The sequence below is a fragment of the Pungitius pungitius genome, chromosome 15 (genome assembly GCF_949316345.1).
Source record: "Pungitius pungitius chromosome 15, fPunPun2.1, whole genome shotgun sequence".
Classification (NCBI taxonomy): Eukaryota; Metazoa; Chordata; class Actinopteri; order Perciformes; family Gasterosteidae; genus Pungitius; species Pungitius pungitius.
The window spans coordinates 9,073,087-9,087,460 of NC_084914.1; the positions used below are offsets into that span (position 1 = coordinate 9,073,087).

General features: G+C 42.5%; 1 protein-coding gene across 1 annotated transcript; it reads right to left on the reverse strand.

The window, feature by feature from the left end:
* Positions 1-8,903: 8,903 nt before the first annotated feature.
* Positions 8,904-13,905, reverse strand: si:rp71-39b20.4 (potassium voltage-gated channel subfamily V member 2). Its single transcript, XM_037457851.2, has 4 exons — positions 13,238-13,905; positions 12,482-13,115; positions 11,412-11,537; positions 8,904-9,587 (listed from the first exon to the last, which is right to left on the reverse strand). The coding sequence occupies exons 1-4, from the start codon at positions 13,774-13,776 to the stop codon at positions 9,258-9,260; spliced, it is 1,629 nt and encodes a 542-aa protein (XP_037313748.2). The 5' UTR covers positions 13,777-13,905; the 3' UTR covers positions 8,904-9,257.
* Between the last annotated feature and the right edge of the window lie 469 nt (positions 13,906-14,374).

A 14,374-nucleotide genomic window follows, 5' to 3' on the forward strand; every position in this document is an offset into this window, starting at 1 on the left:
TTCAGTTTTTCTTTGTGTGGAATTATATCCGTGCTTTTTCTGTCATCCAACCTGTCGTTGGTTTTGGGGGTTATATTTTCTTTCATTTCTTGCTCAGTGAAGAAAAAAAGAAAAAATATCACAGAATAAGATAATGACACATTTGTGGAATTTGAACCTGGAAAATTCTTCCATTTTTATTGCAACTGTGTACAAGATTTGCATGTAATTATTAAAATGTCTATAAATAAAAAACTCCACGAAACTGCAAAAAATAAGTTTAGAATGGAATACATGTCATAAATATTGTGTCTTTCTATGAGGACCTTTTGTTTGCGAGAGCGTTTGAGCCGTCAAATGATAATCAATGAACTCATTTGAGACACAAGTGGACAAAGTGCACTGAGGAAGCATTATTTAAGCTATTCTCATGTTTTGCGTCTGATCACATTAAGTAACAATACACCATACAGGTGGAGTCCAATTCTTCAAAGGGATGTGACGTTGTACATCAAAGGTGATCAGTGGAGGTACGGGCTGTTTCGTCATAACCCGAGACAAAAACCACATCTTCGGTACAGTTGGAAAGGTGGTGTAAACCGGCGGGTGGGGTATAGCAGGGGCTGTGGTCACCAAAGAAAGACGTTATTTTGTTCCCTCAAACGAGCTCACTTCAGAAGATTCAGAAGATCTTCCACCAAAACATTCATCAAATATGTTTAGGTCATACATTGGCTTACCATAGCTCTCTGGTTTGGTGACAGGACAGGAGCTGCTTTGAAAAAACTTAGTTGAAGAGATAAACACAGCGGGAAAGACGGCGTAAGGACGGTTTGACTACAGGACAGAGCCCCGCTTCCTCCTGACACCTACAGGAGCACACAGCTCAATTCCTCCCGCCCTGCTGGGACCACGGCAAATACTGACTAGTAGGAGTATGATTTTTAGTGAGTTTGCTGACGTATCTGGCATTAAAAGCAGTGTTTGGAATTTTATGATTTGTAAGATGTATTTCCCATAAATCAATCAGAAGCTGACGTGATCAGATTATCTCTTCCACCAAAATAGTAAAGAACATGATTGACTTTTGCCCTCGTCTTACCAGGCAGGAGGCGCGAGCGCAAATCCTGGTAATCCGTGACTTCAAAATTACACCTACGGTCCTGATTGCTGTGGTCAAGCACGCTGCTGTACCTCTCTTCTCGCTGGACAGAGCAAAAAAGCCGACATATGGAGCATCGCACATGGGAGAGCTTTGCATATATTTCCATTGTACTTCCTAACGTCAGAAAACTAGGATGAAAATGATCCACTACGGTGTTTTAAATGGTTTGTTTGTTTTGCAGAATATTACGATTTCTTAATTTAATAATAATATAATGTAAGAGACTGAGTAGTTAATTAATAGCACTTCCAATGAGAACAGTTCTTCAGAAGTATCACACTCATTGTAGTGGCCATTTGTCCATAAACTTAAACCAAACAAATAATAACAAAACTTCTCAAATGGCCACTTGAGGCTAGGTCATGGTTAGGCTTTACGCAGGTTCAGAGGTACCAAAGCAAAGTGCTGTCCATACCAAGATTGAGTTGAAGGAGGTTTATTCACACACATAAGTAAGCTCACAGACATTCCTGCTGCCTCTCTCACGCTGGTAAAAAACCATATGCCCTCCTAGCCTGAAGCACCTCCCACCTTGACCTACTTTATGCAAATGAACATAACACCATGTGACCAATAAACGACAATACAAGTAAAGCATAAATACAAAATAAACCAAATTAACCTTAGCAAGAAAATAAATGAATAAATGAAGCTATAAATTAACTCAAGCCCAAAATAAACAAAAATAACAATATAGCTCCAACAACCCAGCCCCTAATTGTGACGGTACTTTACCCACAATTAACCTTTATCAAAAAAGGAGCTATTTTCTAATTGTAGCTTAAGCATTAAACTGAAATCTTCACATCTTTGGATTCTCCACACCTGAAAGAAACAAATAGACGGAAGACAGAGATAGGAGAAAGAATGAATTGTATAGTCAATTATTTGCCTCCAAGAGAAGACAGAGCTTGGTTATTGGTCTGTCCAAGATGCTGTTCTTCGTTCGGACCTTCACCGAGCGAACCAGTCCTCTGGAGTCAGCTGTGGTGCTTAGAACTCTGCCCATCATCCATGAGCCTCTTGGAGCTGTGGCATCAGCGATTACAACAATATCTCCTAGAATAAAGTTTCTCTTCTGCTTCATCCACTTTTGCCTTTCTTGCATTACAAGCAAATACTCTGCTGTCCACCTTTTCCAGAAAAGCTCCGCAACGTACTGCACTTGCCTCCATCTCCTCTTAATGTACAGATCAGATTTCTCGAACAGACCTAATGGCAGAATAGGCTTGCCTTTTAACAGGAGAATGTGATTTGGAGTAAGCGCTTCTAAATCATTGGGATCTTCTGAAGCCTTAGTTATTGGCCGATCATTGAGTATCGCTTCCACCTCGCAAAACAGCGTTTGCAGGCCTTCCTCGTCCAGCAGTTGCTGTCCAACAACAGAGATAAGTACACTGCGCACAGAGCGAATCAAACGTTCCCAAACGCCACCTTGGTGAGATGCAGCTGGGGTGTTAAAACTCCACGTCATTCCTTCCTGCACAAAAGTCCTTTCAATTTTAGAATGATTTAAAGCGGCCAATGCCTGCCTCAGTTCCTTCTTCGCACCAACAAAATTTGTGCCGTTATCTGACCTTATACTTGTCACAGGTCCTCTTCTGCAGATAAATCTTCGCACAGCATTGATGCAGGAGTCTGTGTCGAGGGAGTGCGCCACCTCAAGGTGTACTGCGCGGCTACTCATACAAGTAAATATCACTCCATATCGCTTCAGCACAGTTCTACCTCTCCTCACCTCCAATGGTCCAAAATAGTCCACTCCCGCATTTGTAAAGGGTGCGTTATCAGGCACAACTCGTTCCTCCGGTAAGTCGGACATCTTCTGTTCTCCAAGCTTTCCTCTGTACCTTCTGCACACTGTACATTGTGAGAGAATCTTCCTGGCCGCAGAGTTGGCATTTATGATCCAATATTTCTGTCTCAATCTGTGCAGCATGTGATTGCGTCCAGCATGTCCAAGTTGGCAATGGATGTAACGCAATATGAGCTGGGAAACGTGCAAATCCTTTGACAGAATCACAGGATGCTTTACCTCCCACGGCAGTGCAGATTTAAACAGACGTCCACCAACTCTGAGGAGGCCATCTTCGATGAAGGGGTCGAGGCGGTACAGAGGACTGTCTTTAAGAACAGTCTTTGGGTCACGTTTTAGTGAGGAAATTTCAGTACTGAATCTTTGGTTTTGCGCAAACTGAATTATTGCCTTTTCGGCTTCCTCCAAGCGCTCTGGTGTCAAGCTGGATTTTCCAAGTGCGGCTTTGAATTTTTTAATCTCCTTTTCCACATTCTCATTCTGGTTGACCACATATTCTTTCCTCTTTCGGCTCAAAAGTAAAAGTCTTTCTTTCAGCTCCATCAGCCAGGCCACTGATGTTTTAAGCTTTCTCCAGGATGAAAAATAGTGAATGAGCTGACTGAGGGGATTGTCACTGTGTATTGTAACAACATTCACCTTGAGTTCCCTTTTCACCTCCGTATCATCAGATGGAATGGAAGAGGAGTCCAAGTCAAGCTTTGGCCACCTGGTGGGGGGCAAGAGCAAAAAGTCCGGTCCTTTTAGCCATTTTCCTTTCCCAAACTCCTGAGCTCTTAGTCCTCGAGAAGCTTCATCTGCAGGATTGTCTTTGGTGTTTACATACCTCCACTGATCTTTGTCTGTGGATTCTCTTATGGTGCTGACACGATTGGCAACATATGTGTGAAAGCGCTTTGTTTCATTGAAGATGTACTTGAGAACAGTAGTGCTATCAGTCCAAAAGAATGACCTTTGCAATGGCAACTGTAGCTCTTTCAACAGCATTGTGTTCACTCGAACAGCAAGCACAGCTGCAGCAAGTTCAAGGCGTGGAATGGTTAGTTGCTTTAGAGGAGCGACACGAGCCTTGCCTGTGATAAATGAAACATGCACATTGTCAGTGCTCTCCAATCTCAAGTATGAAACAGTGCCATATCCTGTTTGACTGGCATCTGAAAAATGATGCAGTTCTGCTTTCACTTGTGTTCCAAAGGTTTTGGGTTTAATACACCGTTCCACCTTAAATCCACTCATATGCTGAAGTTCAGAGAGCCACTCAGACCAATGTTCGGAGACGTCATGGGGAACTGGCTCATCCCACTTGAAGTTCATTCTGCACAGCTCCTGTAACAGTAACTTGGCAGGTATTATAAAAGGAGACAGAAAACCCAGCGGGTCGTAAAGAGAGCTCACCACAGAAAGGATGCCCCTCCTAGTGTGTGGACGTTCCTGAACTGCAGTCCTGAAGCTGAACGTATCTCCTTGAACACACCATTGCATCCCCAGAGCTCTTTCCACAGGGAGTTGATCTCTGTCCAAATCCATGTTCCCCACACCCACTGCTCTGATGTCACTAGGAATAAGTGCAAACACATTTGAGTTATTTGTGACCCACTTTTGGAGATGGAAGCCGCCCTTTTTACAGAGAGATGTTAATCCATGTATGAGCTCCACTGCATCTTCCTCTGTCACAGTAGACTTAAGACAGTCATCCACGTAGAAATTTGTCTTGACTGTACGGAGGACATCGGGTGAGTATTGCAGTGCATTATCCTCAGCAGTTCTCCTCAGTGCATAGTTTGAGCAGCTTGGTGAGGATACAGCTCCAAACAAATGCACGCACATCCTGTATTCCTCTGGCTCCGCTGTAGCGTCTCCATTGGGCCACCATAGAAAGCGCAAGAAGTTAACGTGCTTATATGGAACCCGGACCTGATGGAACATGGCGTTGATATCAGCCATAACAGCGATGGGCTCTTCTCTAAACCGAAGGAGGACACCAATTAGCGTGTTAGTAAAGTCTGGGCCCTGCAGGAGCTGACTGTTCAATGATGTACCCTTATAAGTACAGCCGCAATCAAACACAACACGCAACTTTCCTTTGGTTGGATGATGTACACCATGGTGGGGAATGTACCACACCTTTCCTTGTTCCAGAGTGGGCTCATTTGTGGGAACCTTTTCTGCATATCCTTGTTTTAACATGTTGTTAAGGAAATCAACGTATTGAGCCTTGAATGAAATATCTCTATTAAATCTCCTCTTCAGGCCTTGGAGTCTTTGTAGTGCGATGCAGCGATTATTTGGCAAAACAGGATTGTCAACTCTGAAAGGTAAGTCAATGTAATAATGTTCATTGTTAAGCACTGTCGTACTCTCCACAATTTTCATGAATTTAATGTCTTCTCTTGACATCTCAAGTTGTTCATCACTTGTTCTTTCAATAAAGTCATGATTATACTGTTGCATCAACATACTTTCCAAGTGTTCCACAGATATGTGATTAGCAGTTACAACAATGCATCCTGATTTGACACCAGTACCTTCAGAGTCTCCAGCACGAAGAGGCCCGTTTATGACCCAGCCAACTCTGGTCCTCACTGCATACGGTCCACCGCATTGACTGTTTATCAGTTCCCATGGCTCCAAAACTTTAGAGGAGTCGGTTCCAATGAGCAAGTCTACATCTGCATCTACTTCATGTAGCCTAATGCTACTCAAATACGCCCATTTGGCAACATCATCCTGACATGGCACATTGACTTTAGATACAGGCATTTTTGTTTGTGTCAGAACAGATGGTAGCTCAATAAAATCATCGGTATCGAATCCAGACACCTCCAGACCGGTAACGATAGTAGTGTTAATGGTTTTAGTCTGCCCCATTGTCCTCAACACTACATTACAGTTTTTTCCTGATACTCCCAGCCTTTCAGCCAAACTTGTAGTACAGAAGGTACCAGAGCTCCCAGGATCCAGGAAAGCATAAGTATGCACAACTCTATTACTTTTCTGACTTTTCACCTGCACAGCCACAATGGAAAAGACGGCAGTATCCTCATCACCAGCCCCAATATGACCACACATCTGCTGCTTCCCGGGTACAGTGCTTACAGTTTCTTTGGAGGTTATCCTTGTAATATCCTTCTCCACATGCAGGACAGATGGGTGTTTCCTGTGACACACTTCACAATCCAAACGACTCCTACAGTCTTTGCTCGTGTGTCCATGTTTCAAGCACCCAAAACAAACGCCCTTCTCCTTTAGAAACTGAATCTTGTCCTGTTGTGTCTTTCTTCTAAACTGAAAGCATTTTTCCAGAGTGTGATTGGTAAGATAGCAGAACATACATTTGAGCTGGTTACTGTGAGCTGTCAAGTTTTCCATTTCTCTATGTCCATCCTTTGGTGCATTAATGCTGGTGGCAAATGTACCACTTTTCCTTTTCTGGTTAACTTGCATGGATAGCTTTGTATAGCTGGCTGGAGAAACATCATTAATATTTCCAAACAGAGGATCTGAAACAATTTTGACTTGTTTTTCAATGAAATTCACAAAATCAACAAACACTGCTCTGTTTCCAGTTTGTTCCAGTATGTCACATGCCACATTTCTCCACTTTTCCCTCAGCTTGTATGGGAGTTTCATTAGGATCGTCCTGAGGTTAGCTGGCATGTCCAACTCCTTCATATACTTTATATGATGTACTATATTGGAGCAACCTCGAAGGAACAAAGCAAATGACTGCAAAGCATTAACATCCTCAGGTTTTATTGAGGGCCAGTTGTTGATTTTGTCCATGTAAGCAGAAGAGATCTTATGTTCACTGCCAAAATGTTCAATCAAAAGCGCCTTTGCTCTTTGATAACCTGGTTCAGAGGGCATATGTTGACAACTTCTTACAATGTCTCTTGGTTGCCCCCTTGTATACTGTTCTAGAAAGTACAAACAATCACTGAAATTTTGAGTTTTATCCTCAATGCAATTTTCAAAGGCTCTGAGAAAAGATTTGAAATACAGGGGATCACCATCAAATACAGGTATATTTCTTATAGGCAGGGCAGAGGCTGTGTTTTGTTGGACCAACAGCGTAGTTATTTCATTTTGACGCTGCATGATGTTCAAAATGTCCAGAGAATTGATGGGTTGAACACCAACAGGGACAGAATTTAACAAGCGACTGGAGGTAGGTTCAAAGCTTTTATTGGTGGGCACATAGCGTTCAGCATTCGGATTTAGTTCATATGTCCCTTGAGTTTCTGACCTTTTCAAGTAAGAATTCATACCATCTGATGTTTGAGATGCACATCTTGACACGTTACCGCCACACTTTGAGCTTACTTCCAGAACCTCCAATTTTGCATTTGTCACCTTTAATTCTGCCTCCAGAGCAAGTTGTTCCTTTTCTCTCCTTAAATGTTCCTGTTTCTTACGCAAGTCCTCTTGTTCAAGTCGTATTTGTTCCTCCTGATCCTCCAAAATATGCCTTTGTTTCAGAGCAACCATGCGTTCCTGTAACGCTGCTCTTTCTGCTTGCGCTAATAGTTTTGCGGATGAACTGGATGAAGTCTTTGAGAGCTTAGAACCAGCCTTTGAACACATTGCAGAACCTTTATTGGATACACTGTCCTCAGGCCCAATACCAGTTGGATTATCAGGTGGTTTAATCGGAAGTTCATATGAATGGCCTGTGTTTGATAACCAACCTTTGACGTCATCAATAAAGCTTGAAAAACACTTTTCCTTTTGTTCAAAATATTTATCTTGTTTCTCCTTCTCATCCTGAGGTATGTCCAGTGACATAAATGACAAATGATGTTGTTTTGCCTCATCAACACATATTATCATTTGATCCAAAAGAGACTTGACTGCATCAATATTGTCTGCAGAATGCATCAACTTATCCATCTGATTCATACACGATTTGGCTCGTCTGCATTGCATCGATCTCTTTTCCTGACACGTTTGCATAAAAAACATCATTCCTTTAGCAGTAAAACTTGTGCGTCTTCTTGTAGGAAGCGCCGTGTCGCTCGTGGCTTTAGATGCAACGTCAGACATTTTACTCTTTGTTGTTGTCGGTCATGTACACACACAGAGTTGTTTGCAAAGACTGAATAAAGCACATACCTCGTGGAACTTTGTTTGTTGCGGTGGTTGCCTTTGTACACAGAGTTGAATGCACGCAGTAGCTGTTGTTGTTGCGCGCGGCCGTGCGCATCACCTGTGAAGGCTTTGGGCCTTTGCAAATTCAAATTGCAACAAATAATGTCCTCCACTCCGTAGTGCGGCTCCAGCGCTCCAGTAGTGTCACCGTTATCCAGTACGGTGTCCAAGGAAACTTTACACTGTCGGATGGGTCGTATTATTCGATGTTTGCACTGTATCCAGCCCACGCCTCCTGGCTCCTAGGCCCTTTCCTTTGTTTGTCTCCCGCATCCAGGTGAGTAATCCACTTTCCAAACGGTAATCCAGCAAACGACAAGTCCAGTATCCACGTAAACCAACGATATATCCAGGGCGGGTTTTTTACTTAATGTAGTGGCCATTTGTCCATAAACTTAAACCAAACAAATAATAACAAAACTTCTCAAATGGCCACTTGAGGCTAGGTCATGGTTAGGCTTTACGCAGGTTCAGAGGTACCAAAGCAAAGTGCTGTCCATACCAAGATTGAGTTGAAGGAGGTTTATTCACACACATAAGTAAGCTCACAGACATTCCTGCTGCCTCTCTCACGCTGGTAAAAAACCATATGCCCTCCTAGCCTGAAGCACCTCCCACCTTGACCTACTTTATGCAAATGAACATAACACCATGTGACCAATAAACGACAATACAAGTAAAGCATAAATACAAAATAAACCAAATTAACCTTAGCAAGAAAATAAATGAATAAATGAAGCTATAAATTAACTCAAGCCCAAAATAAACAAAAATAACAATATAGCTCCAACACTCATGTTCTAGTGACTTTGGCTCACTAAAAATGTTACTACTTGACCTCCTTGTGTCAAAAATATATTTCAGTATAGCCGGATTTGATGCGGCCGAGAGCTATTCTTGGAAACGGACAGGAGGTTGTCTAATGGCAGCCTCACGTCCATTTCACATAGGACTCATTACCAATAGCGTGCAAACAGCGTCTACTGTGCAGCTGAAGCTTAAAGCTTTACTCAACTTGCTGCCGCCTCCGTTACCCTCCCTTACATTGTCTATCCTAAGTCCCAAAGGCTTAAGACTTGGAGGCAGATTGGGTCCCACAAAATCCAGACCCTTGGATGATAAGGCCATTTAGTGTGAGCAAGGTTGCAACTAGTGGCCGGCCAGATCTTCGTTCTCGTGGACCGTTTGCCTGCCGTGGGGCCGGTAGTGCGTCTCGTCATCAGACTCCTCTATCCTGGGTTCAAAGCAACTGTCAAACTTGCGCCTCAGGCGTTTCCGGAGCTGGAAGGTGCGCTCAGTGTTGGTGCACGTGTATTCCTGTTCCTTCAGTTTTGCATAATAGTCAGAAAACTTGTTGAATAGGATGGAGATGGGCATCCCATTGAGGATGATGCCGAAAGAGATGCAGCAAAACGCCACACAGCGGCCAAGATAGGAGATAGGGACGACGTCTCCGTAGCCCACAGTGGAGATGCTCACCTGTTGGAAGAAATGAACAAAAGCTAGTTAGCTTTCATGCATGATTTTTACTCGGAGGAGGAAAAGGCACACCATGCGAGATCTTCCTGCGCTGTTATTTTAAAGGGCATATTGTCATTCTTCCTGAAAATAACCAATTGGTCATGGAAAGTTTTACAATTGAAAGTAATCTTTCATACAGATCCGTTGCCATGTTGCAAAGTTAAGAGAGAAGAGGATCAAATAAACCTCCAAGAATGCTCTGCAACACTTTCCATCTCTCGAATGCAAACACCGGCAACAAACAGGACGCATAACACTGTATAAGAGGGGATTAGCCACGTACAAGTTACCACCCCAGATAAGACCAGATAAATTAAATCCACATGTCCCTAAATATGTGAGGGCGGGAAATGACCAGACTGATGATGTACAAGTTCCCCAGTATTTTCTTTAAAGTAAGTACAGTTTGAGGATGTTTCTACTATTATGCTGAGCGACACAACAGATTTGAGGGGAAGCTTCTACTAGATTGTATTTCTCATCATAGCTGGCAGTGTGAGAAAAAATAGAGACAGAATCCAAAGTGACAGATCCTTTGATATGATGTGACCTATAAAAGCAGATGATTCTCAAGCTACCTGCCATCACAGACATCTTTTTTATCATAGTTTGACTATTATTGTGTTTTACAATTCTCTTGGTTTGCTATCCCCATCTGTGTTCTACAGCCAAATAACAATCAATGAGCGTCTCCAACCTTTTAATCACCCCCAAATTATTTTTAATTAGTGTAATAGTTTGCAAAATACGGTCATTCAGCCTGGCCCTGTACAAAGTGTTTAAAATTGGCGTACCAGCACCTTTACAGCCACTAAGTAGAATGTCTTGTTTGTTTCCTGCATACACAAACAGAAATGTAGATACTACAAGTAATTGTTTTACAGTGAGTTACACTGTTACGTCTTGGCAGGGTGCAGGGACAGAGGATGGAAACATCCAATCGAATCAAATGCCTTGCCAAAAATCTGCTCGAAAGTTAAACTGATGTTCAGAAGGTGCGTAATTACACAGAGTGAAGAACCCTTGAGCGTTCCAAGCCCGTAGCACCATATAATTGAAAAAGACTATATAAGATTATATATCAATACGCAGTATTTCAAATTGAAAGCACAATAATCTGGCTATTCTCTACACTGGAGATTTGACCAAGTGGGTCCATGTTTTGATAAAGCGGTATATCCCGGTTGAATGCATACAGCATCAAACAGTAGGAACTTTGTAACGGCAGCTGCAATATGTGCTAAAGGTAGAAAAAAGAAAACAATTGTCATTTGGATCCAGAAACAGTGTGTCACACCAAAATATTTTGCTTGAGATGGAACCGATTTGGTTACCATCTTTCTTTAGTTGCAAGACATCTGCTGCCCAGTGAAGCTGAGAATTCACTCATTTTTTGTAGGATTTCGTCATGGGTTTACTGATCGGTGGAGCCACAATAAGAGCTCACGATATGCTTCTGTTCAGCACTGCGAACTTTTGTCTTTTCTTAGTAGGCAGGCACCATGAAAGATTACGCATAATCCTTGACAGCAGGAATGCGCCACACTGCGGGGTCTTACTGACAGCCCTGACCAAGCTCTTCTTTGATCTCTTCAGCACAGTCAAGTGGAAGAGCTTACCAAGGTTCAGAACCAGGTTAATTTATCCAGAAGAGTCCAAGAGGCAGCCAGAGGAGCTTCTAAAATCCTCTAAATCCTGCACCCCAAATTCTAATGCATCTAATGGAAAACCTCCAGAAGCAGACATGTTTCCGATCTGGATGTTGAAGTTTATCGTACTCACCGCAGCCCACCACCAGGCATCTGGAATGCTGCTGAATGGGGTCCCGGGCTGATCTATCTCCACAGAGTGCATGAGAGCAGAGAAGGTGAAGATGCCCATGGCAATGAACAGAAACAAACAGCAGACCTAAATAAAAACACAAGAGAATATGTCAATAACAGAGCCCGGTAGTATGTGTTTGTTTGCTTCTCCACAACACTGTTGGTTTGCTTTTTAATATACTATGATATGATTATTATTTTTGTAGGAGATGTTTCTATATTTTTATTTAACTGTGGTAATAACTGAATCTCAATTCACTCTTCGGGTTAAATAATGATTATTTTTGAAAGTCAGAGAGCAGAGCAGTAGTTACCCAGATCAAGTAAGATTAGAAAGACACATATAGATGTTTGGATAACGTTGAATATTGTGTCAGACAATAGCCGGTGGGTTCCAAGATTGTATTTTGCCCAATTTGTTTTGCCTCTTTTGCTCACAGGGGCTGTTTGCCTGAATTAACTCAAAGCCTGCTCAAATGTGATTTGTCAATACAACTACAAACTCAAATACAAACAGAAACCATAACGCTTCCAATACCCAAATCGCAGTCCCGCTGCCTGCAGATATCTTCTATAAATACAGAAGCAGTTCATAGAAATTGGACACGTGTCACCGAAAAGAAGCTTGAAACACAACGTTGGGCACTTAAATCCTATTAAATTGCTATGATGGCTTGTTAGCCACGAAGCCACAGTAGAATTTATTACGGCTCATATTTATGAACAGCTAACAAAAATCAGTACAATATTCACTTTCCTTTTCCCCCTAGTTTTCCTGTTGGCAGTTTGCTTTCGGGCGGATTAAGCACAGCCCAAAACAGATAAAACAACTCTGTTAAGAGCAGACGGACCGTAAAGTTTCATACTGAAAACAGAAAGAGCAACCCGAAAGAGATTAAAATTGTTGATCGTTCTGTGTGTGCACAAATGGTCATGTGATCCAGTGATAAAGTGCTGATGGTAGTCGTTTTGCACGTCTGTCAATAAATGTACCCTGTTTCTGTTGTGTAGCTTCACGGTTCTCCGTACCTGCTCAGAGCACTGTCGAATGGTGAAACCAAACGCCCTCATGCCTGTGGAGTGACGAGCCAGCTTCAAGATACGGAAGATGCGCATTAACTTGACAACTTTCAGCACCTTGCTGATTTTACTGACTCTTGCCATGGCCTTCAAATCTTCCTTTGCACTGACGTCTTCTGAATCCATGACAAAGGTCTCAAAAATGATCTGGAGGAAGTAGGGCATCACGGCCACCACGTCAACAAAGTTGAGGGCGCTCTTCACAAAATGTTTGATGTTGGACGTTGTGAGTAACCGCAAAAAGTACTCCAAGGTGAAGAAGAGGATGGAGGATATCTCTATCCACTCCATGTAGGTTTTTCCAGCAAGTTTGTACTGCCTGAGTTCGTTTACTGTGTTCATTGTCATTGCAACGATAGAGATGAGCACAAACAGACTGGAAAACACAGCAAAGGCTTTGGCTGACAGTGAGGAGTAAGGATTCTCCATCAAGTCCCAGAGGATCTTTCGAAGACCTCCAAGAAACATGGCTTTGTATCCCTCGTCATCCTGGTGAGGCTTGATCTCGTCAATCAACTCTTGGTTCACCTTCAGTTGGTCTCTGATGTCGTCCACTTTCTCCTCAAACAGAATGCGGCAGCACCTGACAAGAATAATATCATTTATTGTCTATTTTTACAAGAGTGAATAATGTTGGAAATATAAAAACAGCAACAGACCAAGCTATACAATGCATTTAGGGGGTATTAAATACCTACAACGCACCTTGGAGTGTCCTTCAGTTTTAAGCCCCAGAATGACATCTCTTGCTCAAAGTTGACCGGGCAGAGGCTGTCCATCACCCACAGGACATTACTGCAATAAAAGTGGAAGATGTAGTGGAAAAACATGGGATCCCTGTCAAAAAAGAACTCGTCGTTGCGGACGTTGTAATCGTCACAGAGAGTCAGGCGCTTGACCGGATCATCGCAGAGGGCAAGAACTCCAATCCTGGTTTTCGGGTGTTTGAGAACCAAGTGCTTCGGGATATGAAAAACCTTTCCGCCTATGTTCAGGTTGACAATGTTTGACCTCCTCAGGTTTGGTACTGATTTTTCGAGATTTTTCTTTGGTCTAATTTTCTCATCAGGAGCGTCAAGGTTGTCCATAGATGTCCATGGCTTCACAGAGCTGTCCTGGGAAAAGGGGAATTCGCATTCTTGGTCTTCGAGGCTTGTTGAAAAACTTACCTCCCGTTTTATGGTGGCAAAAAGACTGGAGCGACGTTTTTTCAGTACTTTCAAAGCAGGCTTTGCGACCTCCATCGCAACAATTTTTCAGAAGACAAAGCAACAATAGTGTTGTGCCAGTCAAGTCAGTGAAAAACAGATCTCCATTTAGGCAGAATGTTGTCCTCTGAAACAAATGCTTTTTGGGTTTAAATTAAGTTCAAGTAAAAGCTACCTCGCATGTCTCTCAGCGTGCAAGAAGATCAACTGCATGGGTTAGGGATTCATCCTCTTTACTGATTCCTCTAATCCTATTGCTGTTCATTCTATCCAAACGAAAGTTAAAAATACTGCTCTCAAGGATTAGTGTTGTGATTTAAGGCTTTGAGTTCTGAGAAAGGGGAGGTAGGGGGAGAGAGTACTGTGATGATGAAGTTCCAATACTAACAAGGCTGCGAAGAGCTTTCACACATGACGTTTGAATCAATGCTGCCAGTAGATGCATTGTCTCCCTCCAGCTTCGGAACTATATGGTTATGTGATGTTATATAAAACATGATCTCTATGTGAACGTGCTAGAAAAACACTGTATCAATCACTGAGAAGCAAAATTGATTAAGTCCCCATTGGTAAATAAAAGTGTAATGTAGTCTGTCATATGTCCTGCAAGTTGACAAAGTCTGTTTGTTACAGA